The 18,124-nt window shown below is 37.0% G+C and overlaps 1 protein-coding gene across 2 annotated transcripts; it reads right to left on the reverse strand.

Moving 5' to 3' along the window:
- Window positions 1-12,892: 12,892 nt before the first annotated feature.
- Window positions 12,893-17,233, reverse strand: LOC120077094 (Aldolase-type TIM barrel family protein). 2 transcript variants are annotated; one of them, XM_039030961.2, is made up of 10 exons: window positions 16,817-17,233; window positions 16,355-16,615; window positions 16,007-16,183; window positions 14,436-14,510; window positions 14,256-14,300; window positions 14,018-14,182; window positions 13,817-13,895; window positions 13,437-13,519; window positions 13,233-13,301; window positions 12,893-13,148 (listed from the first exon to the last, which is right to left on the reverse strand). In XM_039030961.2, the coding sequence occupies exons 1-10, from the start codon at window positions 17,012-17,014 to the stop codon at window positions 13,065-13,067; spliced, it is 1,236 nt and encodes a 411-aa protein (XP_038886889.1). In that variant the 5' UTR covers window positions 17,015-17,233; the 3' UTR covers window positions 12,893-13,064. The 2 variants fall into 2 exon arrangements, with proteins under 2 accessions (XP_038886889.1, XP_090169959.1); XM_090313833.1 differs by lacking the exons at window positions 12,893-13,148; window positions 13,233-13,301; window positions 13,437-13,519 and adding an exon at window positions 13,549-13,691 and having other exon boundaries at window positions 16,817-17,198.
- Window positions 17,234-18,124: the final 891 nt, after the last annotated feature.

Raw genomic sequence — 18,124 nt, forward strand, 5'->3', positions numbered from 1 at the left:
ACGTGAATAACTGACTAAACTCTTTAGCCACGAGATCCACCATCTGTTAACTGTTAGTGATTCCACTAAAGACTAATAGTTGAACTCTTCTTACCACAAATATATTTCTGTGTCCATCGAATATAACCAATCATGAGTACAATGACCATTCACAGATGCTCGTAAGTATATCTGGGCTAATTTACTATTTTGCCCCTGTAGTTACATCTCACTTCTTAAGTACCAATGATTCCTCTAATGAACAATAGAACATAGTCCAATTATGTGTGAACACCTCTTGGGCCAAAAGAAGGTGTGTGGTGCCACATCGTTCACGCCGCGGAATCAGCCCTTAAGAGAACTATCTATCTACTTACCCCTGCCTCGGGAAAGAAGTGAATTCCATCTTGCGTAGTTGAGTTTCCATCTCCCAAATCAGACGAATCCCCAAAATGGTAGGTTTGAATCGGCGACCTGGCCACTCGCACCCATACAAATCAAAGGACCTCCCTCAATGGCAGCAGTTCCCAACTCACTCAGGATTAAGGTCATTTTACCTATGGTCATCCTAGTGAAGTGACGTCTCTGTCATGAACGATGTTATATAACGAGACGTTAACACTTCGTGGTCAAGTCTTATACAAATTCTTTGTATAGGATGCCCCCGCTCGCATGTCCTCAACACGAATGATCAGGATCAGACCATCTGTGACAAGTCACAACACTTGTGGCCATTCCACAAAGTGGGCCTCGTCTGTAGCGTTACCAAGATAAAGTTTCCCTCCTTTATCCATATACTACAGACCATTTTGGTTATCACTCAAGACATGATCTACATATATGTCACCACATACATGCTTGAGTCACATACAGATAACCAAGAATTTTATGTTTACTGGTTTGTGGTAAAGCAAATAAAATAAATAACTGAGCAAAACAACAAGATGTGAGGCAAATATCATATATTAACAATCATAGCTGTTCGTCTATACTGTTTACAAACTTCAGTACACGAGACTTTAGGGCATCAACCCCAATAATCTCCCACTTGTCCTAAAGCGAAGTAGGATGTACAAAAAACTTAGTACAAAACAATAAACTAGGACATAAAAGCCCAGTACAATAAAATCTCCCACTTGTTCTAGTTCAGCCGCGGGTGATCCTGTAGACCCATGCTCCGTAGGTGACCTTCAAACACTGTAGCCGTGAGAGTCTTCGTAAACGGGTCAGGAACATTGTGCTCTGAAGCGATCTGCGTGACGATCACGTCCCCTCGATGCATTATCTCACGGATCAGATGATACTTTCGCTCTATGTGTTTACCGCGCCAGTGACTCCTTGGCTCATTGGAGTTTGCCACTACCCCACTATTATCACAATAGAGGGTAATGGGCCTAGACATATCTGGAACAACTTCCAGGTCTGTCAAGAACTTCCTGAGCCAGACGGCCTCCTTAGCAGCTTCGCAAGCCGCTACGTACTCCGCCTCCATAGTGGAGTCGGCGATGCACCCCTGCTTAGTGTTTCGCCACACTACAGCTCCTCCATTAAGAGTAAAGACTGACCCTGACGTGGACTTGCGAGAGTCCTTATCAGTCTGAAAGTCAGAATCCGTGTATCCTATAAGGATTAAACCCCTCGAACTATACACGAGCATGTAGTCCCTCGTTCTCCGAAGATACTTGAGGATGTCCTTCACTGCGGTTCAGTGACCCTGGCCTGGGTTAGACTGATACCTACTAACTATATCCACAGCATAGCAGATGTCTGGATGAGTACAAAGTATCACGTACATCAAACTGCCAACGATAGACACATATGAGACCTGCCTCATCTCCTCAACCTCTTGAGGCGGCTTAGGACACATTTTCTTAGACAAAGTGACTCAATGCCTGAACGACAGTAGGCCCCTCTTGGAGTCCTGCATGTACTTGAGCAACATCTTGTCAATGTACGATGCCTGAGACAGTGCTAGTACTTTTTTCTTGCGATCTTGAAAGATCTGTATAACTAGAACAAATTGAGCCTCTCCCAAATCTTTTATTTGGAATTGGGCCGCTAGCTAGTTCTTAACTACAGTCAGTAGACCTACATCATTCCCAATGAGTAGGATATCGTCTACATATAACACTAAGAAGACTACTGAAGCGTTGATGATCTTCTTGTAGACACAAGGTTCATCAACGTTTTGGTCAAAGCCATACGACTTAATCGCAGCATCAAATCGTATGTTCCAAGATCGAGATGCCTGTTTCAGTCCATAAATGGACCGATTTAGTTTGCAAACCTTTTGCTCTTGACTTTGGGCTATGAATCCCTCGGGCTGCACCATATAAATGGTCTTCTCAAGATTGCCATTTAGAAAGGCCGTCTTGACGTCCATTTGCCAGATCTCATAATTATAATAAGTTGCAATGGATAGGAGGATGCAGATCGACTTTAACATGGAAACAGACGAGAAAGTCTCCTCATAGTCGACTCTCTTTACCTTTACCTGGGTATAACCCTTTGCCATAAGTCGAGCCTTGAAGGTCTGTACCTTTCCATCAGCACCCCATTTGCGTTTGTAGATCCATTTACAACCTATAGGGCAAACCCCATTAGGCGGATCTACAAGATCCCATACTGAGTTGAAGTACATGGACTCCATTTCGAGATCCATGGCCTTAACCCATTCATCCTGGTTAACATCCTCCATTACCTTCTTATAAGACAATGGATCCTCAACGTCACCATCTACTACCATAGCAAGGATTTTCGTGAAACCCAGATAGCGAATGGGTGGGTTCGCAACCCTCCTACTACGTCGAGGTTCCCTCAACTCTTGAGGTGGAACCGACCGACTGGATTAACTCCCATCAACAACTCTTGTTGATGTAGTAGGCTCTTCAACAACTCTTGTTAAAGTTTCAGTAGTTTCATTGGAAAGCTCATGCAACACGACTTTGCTCTGTGGACTGTGCTCCCTTATATGATACTCCTCTAGAAAAGTAGTATTTGTTGAAACAAACACTCTATTTTCCGTTGGATCATAAAAATAACCCCCTCATGTACCTTTGGGGTAGCCTACAAAGAGGCATAACCTCGACCGTGGTTCCAATTTCTTGGGATTAGCCTCAAGCACATGTGCAGGGCAACCTCAAATGCGGAAATGACGTAAACTAGCTTTATGCTTGTTCCACGACTCCATAGGTGTTCTTGCAATACTCTTAGAGGGAACACAGTTGAGTATGTACACCACAGTCTCCACTGCGAAACCCCAAAATGAGTTCAGTAAGGAAGTGTAACTCATTATCGAGCGAACCATGTCTAACAAGGTCCTATTTCTCCTCTCCGCTACACCATTCTGTTGAGGTGTACCCGATGCTGAGAGTTGGAAAATGATTCCATGTTCTATCAAATAGTCTTAGAATGCGGAGTCCAAAAACTCTCCACCTCGATCTGATCGAAGTGTTTTAATCCGTCTATCTAATGCGTTTTCAACTTCAGCCTTGAACTCTTTGAACTTTTCAAAGGATTCAGACTTCCATTGCAAAAGATAAACATACCCATACCTGGAGTAATCATCAGTAAAACTAATAAAATACTTATAGCCACCTCGGGCTCGCACATTCATAGGACCACAAAGGTCAGAATGTACTAACTCAAGAGGCTCCTTGGCTCTAGAACCTTTTCCAGTAAGAGGTCGTTTAGTCATCTTACCCTTAAGGCAAGAATTGCACACTGGCATAGAATTTTCCTCTAACTCACTTAAAAGTCCATTCTTCACCAATCTCTCAATCCTATTGTGATGGATGTGCCCTAAACGTAGATGCCAAAGTTGAGCATTTTCTTTTGAAGAAATTCGTCGACGTTTTGATTGAGTTACGACAGTTCTGAACATTTCAGTATTATAAAGGGAATTAATGGCTAACGGCCTTAGCACATATAAATTCGATTCCAGATTTGCTGTGCAAATAAAAACATCATCTTTATAATAAACACTTTACTCAAATTGAAAGAAATAGTGTATTTATATTGCAATAAGCACTTTACAGAAAGAAGGTTCTTTTTAGTTAAGGAACAATATATACATCATTTAAAATTAGAAACCTATTCTGTAAAGCTAACTGGAGTCTTCCCACTGCCACAACTGACACGATGTGCCCGGTGCCTACTCGCATCATCATCTCACCAGCCTCCAACTGTCGCCAAGATCTAATCCCCTAAAAAGAAGAACAAACATGGTTAGTGGCGCCTGAATCAATTATCCAGGCTGAATCATCATTCTCCACTAAACAAGTTTCAAGCACAAGTAAATCACATTTACCTTTATCTGCCTTAGCCTTAGCCTTGGCTGCTTTCTTCTCCTTTAGATATCGAGGACAGTTCCTCTTCCAATGTTCATCTTGGTTACAATGGATTCCCTTAGGAATTGGTGGACGCCTCTTCGGGGCGATAGGCGGTGGGTTAGCAGGTGCCTTCCCTTTTTCCTTACCACCCTTCTTCTTCTTCCCCTTTACAGAGTTAGAAGTAGAAGGTGGAGACTTCGTTCCTGAGGTCGAACCTCTATAGAACGACCTTGAGGATGAAGCAACATTTGCCTCACCCTTCTGCCTCTCCTTACTTTTCAGTAAAGATTGGTATGTCTGCAACTCGTTGAGGAGAGTTGTAAGGTTATATTTCACTTTGTTAAGAATCACATTGCCAATAAAGTGTAGGAAGCTCTCCGGCAAATAATGCAGGATTATGCTAACCTAGTTGCCCTCATTGATGATAGACCCATTCAACTCCGCCACATTGAAGTGGATCATCATGTTTAGCACATGTTCACGAACAGAGGTGCCTTCTTGCATTTTGGAGTTGAATATGTATTTAAGAGCTTCATGCATAAGTTGTTTAGATGATTGTCTAAACATCCCCTGCAGGGACTCCATGATCTCACGGGCTGAGACCATAGGCTCATGCTTCTTGGCCAAGACGTCAGAAAGACTTGCCAAGATATAGGCTTGGGCCTTCTCATTCTCCATTATCCATCGCTCGTATGTCTCCCGAACATTTCGAGCAGCATTTGGAGCTGGAATAGGAGGACAAGCCTCCGTGAGAGCGAACATGAGATCCTCGATGATTAGGATCGTCGTGATCATGTGTTTCCATGTTGAAAAATTGTTGCCAATTAATTTTTCGGCGTTTAACAATGATAAGGTGGCTGTAGCCATTTGAAAAAATTGCTGAAAAATACGAACAAGTCTTTAGTAGATTTTGCTAAACCACTTTTAAACCAATTTGTTTTGCAAAACAGTTTCAAGTACCTTAAGTTATAGACTTCTATTTTGCCATGATGCCCCAGTGAGTCAGGACAAACGCCATCGGTGGGGTGATCAATTGCCCCTTCACTAGGATGAGACATTCTCAACCATTAGGCAGAACCAACTCTTGGAACTGAACCTAACAACCACCATTTTTCGGTCTAGAATCATTAACCTTTAACTATTCCGTGTAAGACTTATACAAATTCTTTGTATAGGATGTCCCCACTCGCATGTCTCCAACACGAAAGATCAGGATCAGACCATCTGTACTAAGTCACAACACTTGTGATCATTCCACAAAGCGGGCCGCGTCCGTAGCATTACCAGGATAAGATTTCCCTCCTTTATCCATATACTACAGACCATTTTAGTTATCACTCAAGACATGATCCATTTGTATGTCACCACATACATGCTTGAGTCACATACAGATAAATAGGGATTTTATGTTTATTGGTTTGTGGTAAAGCAAATAAAACAAATAACTGAGAAAAACAACAAGATGTGAAGTAAATATCATATATTAACAATCACAGGTGTTCGTATATACTGTTTACAAACAACAGGACACGAGACTTTAGGACATCAACCCCAACAATAACAAACGTCTCTCAACTTCTCATTTATTCTTTAACTTTCTTAATTTTCTCTCCAATCTCCATATCTCACATTCTCACATTCTCTTTCTCTCTTTCCTTTTTTATCTCCACTATTCCATCTTTTTCATCTTTCCTCATCCCCACTCTCACTTTCTTATTCTCCCTTACTCTCACTCTCTCATTCTATTAAAGTGAAAAAGGGAAATGATAAAAAATAGTCTTTCTCTCATATATCACCGTGTTCAGAAAAATACATTATATATATATAACCAATGAGGAAAGAGGAAAGCAACAACCAATAGAAAATAACAGAAATAACAAATATTTGTTTTAACTAATATCCGCCCCTTAAGTTGGACTAAAATGATGAGACAAACCCAACTTGGATCTTATAGCAGAAAAAACTGAGAAATGAAGGGCTTTAGTAAAAACATCAACAAATTAATGCATAGATCTAATCGACAACAGCTTAATAGAACCATCAGCGACCTTGTCCCAAACGAAATGACAATCAAGCTCGATATGTTTGGTTCTCTCATGAAAAATAGGGTTTGTGGCAAGGTGAATAGCAGCTTGATTATCACAATAGAGCAAAGATGGTTGATGAATAGGAATAAGAAGATCACGAAGAAGAGATTGAAGCCAAATAAGTTCACACGTTGTGGAAGAAAGAGCTCGATATTCAGCCTCTACAGAAGATCTCGAAACCACATTTTGCTTCTTAGATTTTCAAGAAACAAAAGAGCTATCCAAAAAAAAAATGCAAAAACCGGTTGTAGATGTCCTTTTATTAAGGCAAGAAGCCCAATCAGAATTAGCAAAAACACGAAACTGAAATGATTCGGCAGGTGAAATCAAAACACCTTATCTAGGACCTGACTTTAAGTAGCGCAAGAGATGATGGGCTGTGGACAAATGAACTTTGGAAGGTTTGGCCACAAATTAACTAAGTTTATTGACTGCAAACACAATGTCCAGTCGAGAAATAGTCAAGTAGAGAAATCGGCCAATCAATCTTCTATAGGAAGAAGGATCATCAAGTACATCTTGGTAAGAGTGTTAAAGTTTAACATTCAGATCCATGGGAAGATTGACAGGCTTAGCACCAAGACGACCAGCTTCTTCTAGAATTTGAAGAGTATAATGCCTCTGTGAAATAGAAATACCTTGAGACGAACGAGCAAGCTCAAGGCCCAAAAAATACTTCAACGAACTAATATCTTTGAGCTTAAACGTAACATTCAACAACTGTTTAAGTTCATTAATAAGCTTGACATTTTTACCAATGATGATAATGTCATCAACATATACTAACGAGGCAATAAAACTGGAACCAGAACCTTGAACAAACAAAGAATAATCAACCTTAGACTGTTGAAAATCAAGAGAAATCAAAACATCAGAAAATTTTGCAAACCATTGTTGTGAAGCTCGTTTAAGACCATAAATGGACTTCTTTAATCGACAAACAAGCTTGCCATTGTGAGGAACTTTAGGTGTATAACCAAACGGGCGGTCCATATATACTTCTTCAAACAAATCTCCATGAAGAAAAGCATTGTTCACATCAAGTTGTACCATAGGCCATTGATAGGTGACAACTAAAACAAGAAGAACTCGAACGGTTACTAATTTTGCCACAGAAGAATACGTTTCAAGGAAATCCAAGCCCTCTTGTTGAGTATATCTTTTAGCAACAAGCCGAGCTTTGTATCTCTCAATAGATCCATCTGCATGGTGTTTAACTTTATAGACCCACTTGCAACCAATGCTATGTTTGGATGGAGGCAAAGGACCAACCTCCCAAGTATCATTGTCTTCCATGGCTTGAAGTTCAAGTTTCATTGCTATTTTCCAATGATCATAAGGTATGACTTGATGACAAAATTGTGGCTCATAATGAGAGGAAAGGGTAATGGAAGAGGTGCGGAAAGCAGGGGAGAGACGATCACAAGAAAGGGATGAATGTATGGGATAGCGGGTGGAAGGACTTGAGAGAGGTGTCTGAGTAGTTAGGCTACAGTGATAGTCTTTAAGATAAGATGGAGGTTTGAGTGGTCTTGATGTTCTCCGAGGTGGAATGAAAGGTTATGTATTTAGGATGGATGATGAAGAAGGTTTTTGAGATGAAAAAGAGGGGTTAGAAGAAGAAGGTGAAGTAATAGAAGTTGGGAAAAAATCAGTAGAAAGAGAAGAAGATGTGGCACGTGAAGAAACGGATGGAGTAGTTGGAGGGGAAGAGGAAGAAGGTATTGAACAGGGGATAGGTGGGGAAAGGTTGCTAGAAGGAAGAGGGTCAGCAAGAGTGGTAGATAAGGTAGGTGCAGTAGAGGGATAGGCTGAGACGTCTACATCGAGTGCTATAGGAAGAACAACATGTTGAAAAAGGTTTGGTTGCTCAGTCTCCAAGGTCACTTTATGAAAAGGAAATAGATGTTCATGGAAAACAACATCTCGGGAAACAAAAAATTTGTTATTTGTGATATTAAAAAGTTTGCAAGCCTTCATACCTGGTGGATAACCAAGAAAAACAGCAGGTACAACCTTTGGTACAAACTTGGAACGACTGTGGGATAAGGTGGATGCAAAACATACATATTCAAAGGTACTTATAATAGAATAGTCAGCCAAAGTACCCTGCATCACTTCATAAGGTGTTTTCCAACCAAAAATAGGTGAAGGTGTCCTATTAATGAGATATGCTGCAATCAAGACACATTCATTCCAAAATTTGAGAGGAACTCTTAATTGAAAAAACAATGCTCTGGAAACATTTAACAAATGTTGATGCTTACGTGCAACCACTGAATTTTGTTCTGGTCTACCCACATATGAATATTGATATAAAACCGCTTTTTATAAGAAAAATTCAACAAAAGAAAGCTCAGAGGCATTATCAAAACGAAACACTTTAATTCTCTTATTGTACTGAGTCTCAACATAAGCAAAAAACGGAGGTACAATCTTCAAAACATCAGACTTGGACTTTAACATGAAGACCCAAATGAATCGACTATGATCATCTACTAGAGTAAGGAAAAATTTATTTCCAGCATGAGTAGATGTAGAAAATGGACCCCAAATATCAGCATGAATTAAGGCAAAGACAACATATGACCTATTATTATGTGATTCAAAAGACAATTTCTTTTGTTTTGTTAAAGGATAAATTTCACCTGGATGTGTGCTATTCAGTGAAATAGAATCAAGATGCAAAACATGTTTCAAAGCAGATAAACGAGATAGAGATGGATGTCCAAGCCTGGCATGCCATATGGAAGAAACACTGGAAGAAGCAGTATTAACAGAAACAGCTTGAGAAGGGACTGTAGTGATGTGAGGTTGTTCAACAATATACAAACCATCGCGCAACCTACCCTTGCCAATCATCTTCGTAGTGGACTTTGCCTGAATATCACAAGAATCAGTGGAGAAGTGGACAGACACATTACCATCAGATGTTAAAGCACTGATAGAAAGTAAGTTGTATTGAAATTCGGGAACATAGAGAACATGATGAAGATCAAGAGATCCAAAATGAGTGATAGTGCTAAAAAAATAGACTGGAATTCTTGTATTATCAGGCAAAACAACAGTGGTATTAGTTGGTTGTATCTTGTGAAATAAGTGCTTTTGGAAACATATATGTGTAGAAGCCCCAGAATCAATGATCCATTCATGATCGAAACAATTTGAAAACAAATACCTGCTACATGTGTCACTGAATCGGTATCGGATTTTGCCATATTAAGCTTTGACTGAAGCATAGTGAGGAGTTGTTGAAGAGTGTCATTATTGATCATAGTTCCAGATGAAACAATAGATGGTGAAGAAGCAAAATCAACAGGATTAGCAGAATAACTGGAGGAAGAATTTTGCTTATGAACCTGATTGGACCGTCCTTTATGCTTATAACCTGGTGGATACCCATGGAGCTTGTAGCATTTATCAGCAGTGTGACCGGTGATGTTGCAATAGGTACAAATAGGACGATTTCTGTTCTGCTTTGAAGAAGACTGATGATTACTCTATTGCGAGGGATTATCATTTTTGTGCACAGCCAGTGTAATAGCAGGAGAAGAAGGATTAGCAATAGAATGATGTTGCTCTTGTTGAACAACAAAGGAAAAGGCCTTGTTAATGGGTGGAGGAGGGTCCATAAGAAGATTTGAGAACGAGTATGGTTGAAGTTATCATTGAGTCCCATCAGAAAACAGAGGAGGTACTCGAACTGAATAAAATCTTCTATGGATTTGATGCCGCTGCAAGTGCACTTTCCACAAGTACAGCCAGGGTGATAAAAAATGTATTCATCCCAGAAACTCTTCATTTTTGTAAAATACATAGTGACAAAATCTTGATCTTACTTGAGGTTGGATAATTCTCGTTTGAGATAAAAAAATACAAGGTCCGTTGCATTTTTGGAAATGATCTTGAAGATCAAGCCATATTGCTCGAGCCGACTGGGTGAAAAGAATGCTTGAAGAAATTCCCTTAGAGACAGAGTTTAAAATCTACGCAACAACAACGTTATTGTTGCGAATCCACAAGGGGAGAAAGTCACTTGTAGGTCGAGGAAGAGAACCATCAATAAAACCAAGTTTGTTTCGGATGGAAAGGGCGAGAACCATTGATCTGCTCCAAGAAATGTTGTTGTCGTCAGTGAGAAGTTCTGAAACAAGAACGAGATTAGAAGTGTCACTGTGATGAAGAGCATAAGGAGTGTATTGATCTTGATGAGAAAGAGGAAGTCCAGTGGCCGAAAAATTGGTCGAAGAAGATGGATCGATTGGAGGAGAAGGATGTGTATGAGGAAGAGGCATCATGATTTCGTGCGGGAGAGGAAGGGGGAAAAATTAGGAATTTTGTTATTTTAATGATTTCGCTCTGATACCATATTAAAGTGAAAAAGGGAAATGATAAAAAAATAGTCTTTCTCTCAAATATCACATTATATATATACAACCAATGAGGAAAGAGGAAAGCAACAACCCATAAAAAATAACAGAAATAACAAATATTGTTATAACAAATACATTCATAACTTAATTTGTTTCTTTCATATTTCTCTAACACCAACACAAAATGCTAACTTTTCCCCTATAAAATGGAGCTTTCCATGGAATTCGAGGGAGGATAAAAACATTTTGTCACCTATAAAGTAATTAAGATCTCTTCTTCACTCTTTCTCACAAATTCTACTGTGCTGTATAAATCCTACGAAGATTAAAGATTCCAAAGGGGAGTGAAGTCTCTCTACATTTACCATGAACATTTATTTTTCTTTTGTAAACTACGAAGGGAACTTACATACAAATTGGAGTTTTAATGAGGTTTTTGTGGTTAATTATTTTGATGTGATTTTGTTTGCTTTGATTTGATATCGGTCTGTTAGCTAATTCTATGTTATATTTTTCTCTCTTCTTTCAAATTAAATATTAAATAAATTGATAAATATTATTTTCATATTTTCTCATCTGAAGAATGTATGTTCACGGTGATTTGATTTACTCTTTTTGTAACTCTTGTATTTTCTTGGATATGTCATAATCTTAATTTTAATTATTAGTATAATTTAACTTATCGTATTTGAATATCAAGTACTATATCATCCACTAGTTATTGTCAATTTGTAATTTTATATATATTTATTTGTATAAATCTTAAATTTACTTTTATCTTATGAGTCTAGAATTTTGAAGGAAAAAAAATCATCACAAATATTTCCTAAATTGAAAATTAAAGCAAATTAATATTAATTCTTGAGACACGATTGGAGTAAATTAAAATTCCATAAAGATATGAAAATGTCTAACCAAAATTGACTTTGTAATTTTACAAAACGAAAAGAATTGAATTTTTGAAAATTAGTAGTGTTTTCTTTGTGAATTTGCTAGATTTAAACACATGAAATTTTTCTATATTTTCTTTTAAAAGATTTATTTATTTTTTTTTTTTTTAAAAAGTAGTGTTCCTTTATGAGTTTTATGGTTAAAATTTCATAAATGCACGAGAATTCTCTCTAATTTAAAATTCAACATTTGAAAACATTTTCATAAAATTAATAATTTGAATTTCAACCATCAATAACAATTTTTAATTTAAAATGAGACTAAGCATCATTCTATTTTTGGAATTTATTAATTCTTTAAATACATGAAATTTGTCACCAAACACCGACAATGAAGATTAGAAACATCAAAATTTGATATTACAATATTCTTGAAGTGTAATATTTTGAAAATCCAAAATAAATTTTTAATTTTCTTAATAACTCTGATCCCACTCGTAATTATTAGTTCATTGTTTATATCTAAAATGTGTATTAATAAGCACGAGACATTTAAAAACAAAGCAAACAATATTTTGTGGACCTTATTAATTTTTTTTAATTGAATAATAAAAAATGAAATTTGGTAACCACTTTTATCGATAGTGTAGGGTGTTAACACCTTTCCTTATTAACAAAGTACGTTGCCACTATGCGTCGCGATCACGTTACGATAAGTAGTGAGGGTCAAGAGTAAGAATCAAATGCAAGTATGTGTATTATCAAGAGTGAGAGTCAAGATTCGAGCACGCATTAACAATAAGGTCATTTTGGTACTTTTCACTAGTAATGACATAAGGAAAAAAAAAATACTTGGGGGCGGTTTGGAAAACGATTTCAAAACCTCCAATTAACTACAATCAATACTATTTCAAAATCTCCATTTACTACAGTATTTACTGGTTATTACAGTTTTTACTATTTTACATTAATCATTTTTTTTTATTATTTACTACAGTGTTTACTATTTCCTTCTCAAACTAAAATAGTTTACACCTCAAATACATACTATTATAACTCAAACTAAAATAACCTATACCCCAACCAAAAACTATCATAACCTAGGATTATAATAACTAACTCATTGTCCCAAACACCCCCTTAAGTTTTAAAAAGTGGTGCAATTTTCATTTTGGACACAAATTTTGGGTCAATCTATATTTATGCAAACAAAAGAATCGAGAGATACAACATTTATTGTACTAATGTATAACTTATGCTTTATTTTTCCATTTTGGAAGGCATGATAATGCAAGCCCTACCTAATCACTCACAACCCAAAATACCTTACAGGTACATAAAATTAGAGCCAAATGGGGATAACCAATATATTCAAAATACAACGGTTTCAAGTTTCTATAATCTTTAAACAGAAATATCTTTACCAAAAAGTCCGGTTATTCCCTTCGTCGGGTTGCTCTGTTTCACAATCGACTCACCAACCAGAACCTGCAGAAACCAACATTACACATTCTCAAAATTCCATGTCTGATGCAACAATGGAAGCCATGAATTCAAGTATGAGGAGCTTACAGCTTTAACACCAGCTTCTTGCACATAAGCAATATCATCAGGAGTGAACAGCCCAGATTCTCCCACTATCTGAACAATCCTCACAACAAACAAGTGAATATCAGATAATGTAAAGGTTTGATGTGCTTTTTCATTTGGTATAAAAGAGGGAAAGAATTAGTTTGTTGAGAAGTTGAACAGCAGAACTGTCCACTTGATACTTACTGTAACGTTCTTCTCGCGGATCTTTTGTCCGCGCTCTCCTTCAAGAAGTTTTTTTGTGTTGCTGATATCCACCTCAAATGTTTCTGCAAGTTATTGATTTACGCACACATATATAAGTAAAATAACTTTCAATGGGACGTTTCGCCAGAGTAATAATGGTTTTTGGAGAAATAGGAGCGCTTCAAAAGCAAGCAAGAACAGACAATTCCTCACGTTTTAACGCCATGGTCGTTCAAATGCACGGAATATGAGGTCCTAATAAAACATATCAAGCTAAGAAGAGAGAGTAGAGATGCAGCTTGGTACAAAAGAATGCAATATCAATGGAGAAATGAGAAATTTACAATATGAATGAAGTAACAAAAGTAGTCAGCCATTACCTAGATTTCGATTGTTTATGCCAATAAGCTCGATGCCTTCAATTGCAAGCATACGATCCATTTCCTTTTCATTGTGAACCTAAGAATAAAGTAAAAGGTCAAGAACATGTATAGCTTCTTCGAACATTGTACAATAATGGTAAAGAACAAACTGCCATTAAGCTATACTATAGTGCATTTCATAATAATGTGTACACAGACCTCAACAAGGGGGGTCAAACCAACCATCTTGCAGATTTTAACCATATATTTAATGTCGAGATCAGGCAAAACAGCAGCAATCAAAAGAATGGCATCAGCACCTTTTGATCGGGCATAGTAGATCTGCCATGCATCAACCACAAACTCCTTGCACAAGAGAGGGCACTGCAGACGTTTCCTACTTTTAGAAGTACAATTCACATACCAATATGTAAAATTATAATTAAATATGACCAACCTTCACTCCAGCATTCCTTATCTTTTCCAGATTCTCAAAGCTTCCCTAATCCCCAAAACAACAGACGTAAAACTTAGAAAATGATGCAAGCATCTTAAAATACTAAAAGAAGATGAATAAAAAGTTGAACACCATCCAGAGAGATAAAAAGAAAGACAGAGCTCCTAAAATGTTCTTCACCTGAAAAAACTTCTCGTCTGTTAGAACACTAAGGCATGCTGCTCCACCTTTCTCGTACGCTTGGGCAACCTCAACCTATCATCATTATCAAATTTACATTAAATAAAAAGATTATTTTGATGCAAAAGTAATTGGTTGAAATACAAATCCTACTCTTAACAAGTAGTTGAATTTTGAGTTTTACTACTTAAAAGGCTTGAATTTCATAGTGTTGTTTTATAGCTGAAGATTTAGGAACGCACACACAGATAGTAGGTCCCTGTTTGATGCACTTACTTATTTATTATTTTTTATATATATACATGAGCATCCAAGCCAGCTTACACGCACCTCAATTAATTTCACGGAACAACTCACCTAATAATATAACATGTAAGATGTTAAATCCTAGATAGGTGACCACTATGGATTAAAAACATTCCCTCTAAATTCTTTATTAAACCCATAGCCCTTTTATATGTTTGATGCACTTAATGAACCCGGTAAAACAAATCATTACCATTCCTAGGGTAGGGGAAGACCTGATATCCAGTTCATTCATCTCCACACTCCAAGTCCAAGAAGTACCACAACATTTTGACAAAACTGGGCATCGGCAATGAACGCCTGGCACATCTTCAGTCATTTTAACCCCCTTCCATCAACAGCATAGCACATGAAAGTAGCCCAACTAGTTTTTAAAAATGGTGTGCTAGCAAGGTTTGGGTAATGCAAAGCAACAATGCAAATGCTATGCGTATGCTTGACAAATATTTAAGAGGTCTTATTAGTTAGGTGCTAGGCTCCCGTAGCATGTGCTGGTTTCCTTTTTTTAATGCCCGTGGGCCTTTTGTCTAGTTTTCTCTCATTGAGAAGAGTTGGGTTTCTCAAGGGGGAAAGAATATTTAAGGGGTGTTTGGCTCATAGATCAGGCTTATCTAACTTGGGTTAAGAAATCTAACTTACACTTGCTAATATATTTATTTATCCCATACCATAGAGTCGTTGTTGAAAATAAGGGGCTGCAATGTGTTTAGCCCCAAGGGCATTTTAGTCTTTTTACTTTGCCCTAATTTTTTCCTTTTCTATATTAGGGCTTTCTAAAGCCTATTTATGTCTCTGTCATCTCTTGTATGTAGTGTGCAGAAAATAATAAAAAGTATCCTTCATCGTGGTTTTTTCTCCCTATACTAGGGTTTTCCACGTAAATCTTGTGTTCTTTTCTTCTATCTTTTAATAGTCATTAATTTCACATAATACACGAACCCATGTCTAATAAACCCACACTCATGAAACCTACTCTTCAAATTACATACTAACTATTACAGATTGTAAACACCTATTCAGTACAATATACACAAACCTAGGTTTTAATAATCTATTTCTTTTAGGATCCAAACAAAGATTTCACAAACTCATACTTCTTAAACCTAGAAATCCTCTTAGTACACAAACCTAGGTTTGTATAACCTTCTTGTTTTTTACAATCCAATCAAAATTCGGTACTATGAAAAAGGGAATTGTCTGCAATAGTTGACTGATGTAGAGATCTATGAAATCTAACTAGAAAATAAACAGTCAAGCAAACTCACTGGATCAAAATCCTCCCTTAGAACTCCTCTGCTAGGAGAAGCCTTTTTTACTTCAGCAATCAAACCAGGCAAATTAGTTCTACGGTAGGCAGCCTTGAGAGCTCCAAGGAAATCTCTAGCAGGAGGGGCTCTCTCAAGATCCTTTTTCAATGCCGCAAGAGGCCTTCTTTCTTTCATCTAAAAAAATTCAAAAACCAAAACATTATCAACCAACAGACAACTTCCTAAAGTATGAGAATGCATATTAATCAAAGGTCCTCTTAAATCACTGATTGACCCAAAAGTATAAGCAGATAAATGAAGGCAAATTTAATATCATATCATCTAACAGTCTCACATAATGTTTACCTGTGAAACTTCCTTGTCTTTGTACCATATGATCTCCTCCAAAATATTCCTAGGAGTGTTCCCTTCATTCTGTAATCTGAACTGAAAAGGTCCAACATAATGCAAAGGCGGTCCGGTGGGCGGCCTGCGACGAATCCTTATGCCTTGACTTGCTGCTACTTCATTTTGGAACATCCCCACTTCCCATTCCTTCACTTTCAAAGCATTTTCTTCTGATTCAGTAACTGGGGAAGACGCAGCTGAGCCAGCCTCGGATTCAATCTATAAAACAATCAGTATATGCAAAACTCCTCCAACAATTCGATCCTCTTAATGAAAATACGAGAAAACTAAATCTACCCAGATGGGCAAAATGCAGATTAAGCACAAAGAAACAACGAATGCACGAAATACAAAGAAAGTCCCTCAACCCCAACAAAAAAAATTCCAAATTGGAAGAACATAGAAGTCGAAAATCAAAACCTGTTGAGCTCGGATGACAGTGGAGATGGGAGGAGAAGAAGAAGAAGACGAGGCAAAAGAGATTGAATTCTTCAAAGAGGCGTCCATTGAAGGGCCGAAATTCAGCCTTCTGGCAAGAAACTTGGACCGGCGAGTAGAAGAGGAAATGGGTTGAAAGGAAACCTTGGGAATTGTTCTGATGGAAGCGAGACCCTCCATTGTCGTCCAAAATTACTTGTGCTCCTTTGAAAACCCTACGTTGGGTTTATAGATATTGGCGAATTGGGGGAGTTGCACCAAAATTTGAAACAGAGGGTCAGAACTATTTTGAAAGTTCAAAAGAAAAAAGGTCAAAATTTGTGGGAGTTTTTGTTGTTGGGACTTGGAGCCAGAAGAAGGTTGCAACTTAAAACTCTGTTTTTCCCTATTTTTATAATTGGTCTCACTTTTTTTGTTTTTTCGGTTAAAAAGCCCCGTTTTTTTAGTGTAACATATGTGAAGTGAAACTGATCGAGGGAGTTATGTTCGCTTTAGTTATACACCAATCTCGTGATTAAAATAAGCATAGTTCAATTCACATGTATTTATTCGTATGTGATTAAAAAGCATCTACATATTAGTTTTTAGCTTTTTTAAAAAATACGTGATTATTTCTAATTAACTACTCTAAATTAAAATTTTATCTTTATATATATATTTTTCTTTTATCTTATATTAATACAATTTTGAATGATTCATACTTTTATATAACCATTCTTTTTCTAAACTACGAAGCTTTAATTTAGGTTAATTTGATGCATGTGTTGTGATTTTGGTTTCTTTGTTAAAGTCAAATTAATTTATCAATTATTTTCATGTGAAAAATGATTGGATATTTTAAGCTAATTGTGATAATTTGCCATACCAACATTTAAAACATGTGGGTTTTATTGTGGGCAAAAATCAGTTCATAATAGTCCATTAGATTTAACCAAACTATAAACTATATATAGCACTTTGAAGATGGCTCAACTAAAAATTTGAACTTCGTCATTTTAAAAAGAAAAATTATATCTTTTAAAAGTTGCAATGTTACCATTGGTCTTTCATAAATGTTTTAAAACTATTATTGGAATACAAAAAATTAGGAGCTAGAGCGATGTAACATTGACTTAAAACGAAAATTAAGACTTGAACACTATCACATTGTTCTAAATCATTATCAAGCTTGTTCTTTCTCTATAAAGTTCTAACAAATTTCTACTCAATTTTAGTTTTGAAAGAAATTATAAAAATAGTAAGAGTAATATTTCAACTAAAAAAAAAAGAGAAATTTTGATAACCAATGGC

This window comes from Benincasa hispida, chromosome 5, assembly GCF_027475165.1.
Source record: "Benincasa hispida cultivar pf3 chromosome 5, pf3_genome.v1.1, whole genome shotgun sequence".
Lineage (NCBI taxonomy): Eukaryota > Viridiplantae > Streptophyta > Magnoliopsida > Cucurbitales > Cucurbitaceae > Benincasa > Benincasa hispida.

Excerpts from the sequence above, each read along its gene's own strand:
- LOC120077094 (XM_039030961.2), bottom strand. The coding sequence starts at position 17,014 with ATGGAGGGTCTCGCTTCCATCAGAACAATTCCCAAGGTTTCCTTTCAA. Across the intron at positions 16,184-16,354 it reads AAGACAAGGAAGTTTCACAG|ATGAAAGAAAGAAGGCCTCT; the intron begins GTAAACATTATG and ends GAATTTTTTTAG. Across the intron at positions 14,183-14,255 it reads TAAGGAATGCTGGAGTGAAG|TGCCCTCTCTTGTGCAAGGA; the intron begins GTTGGTCATATT and ends AAACGTCTGCAG.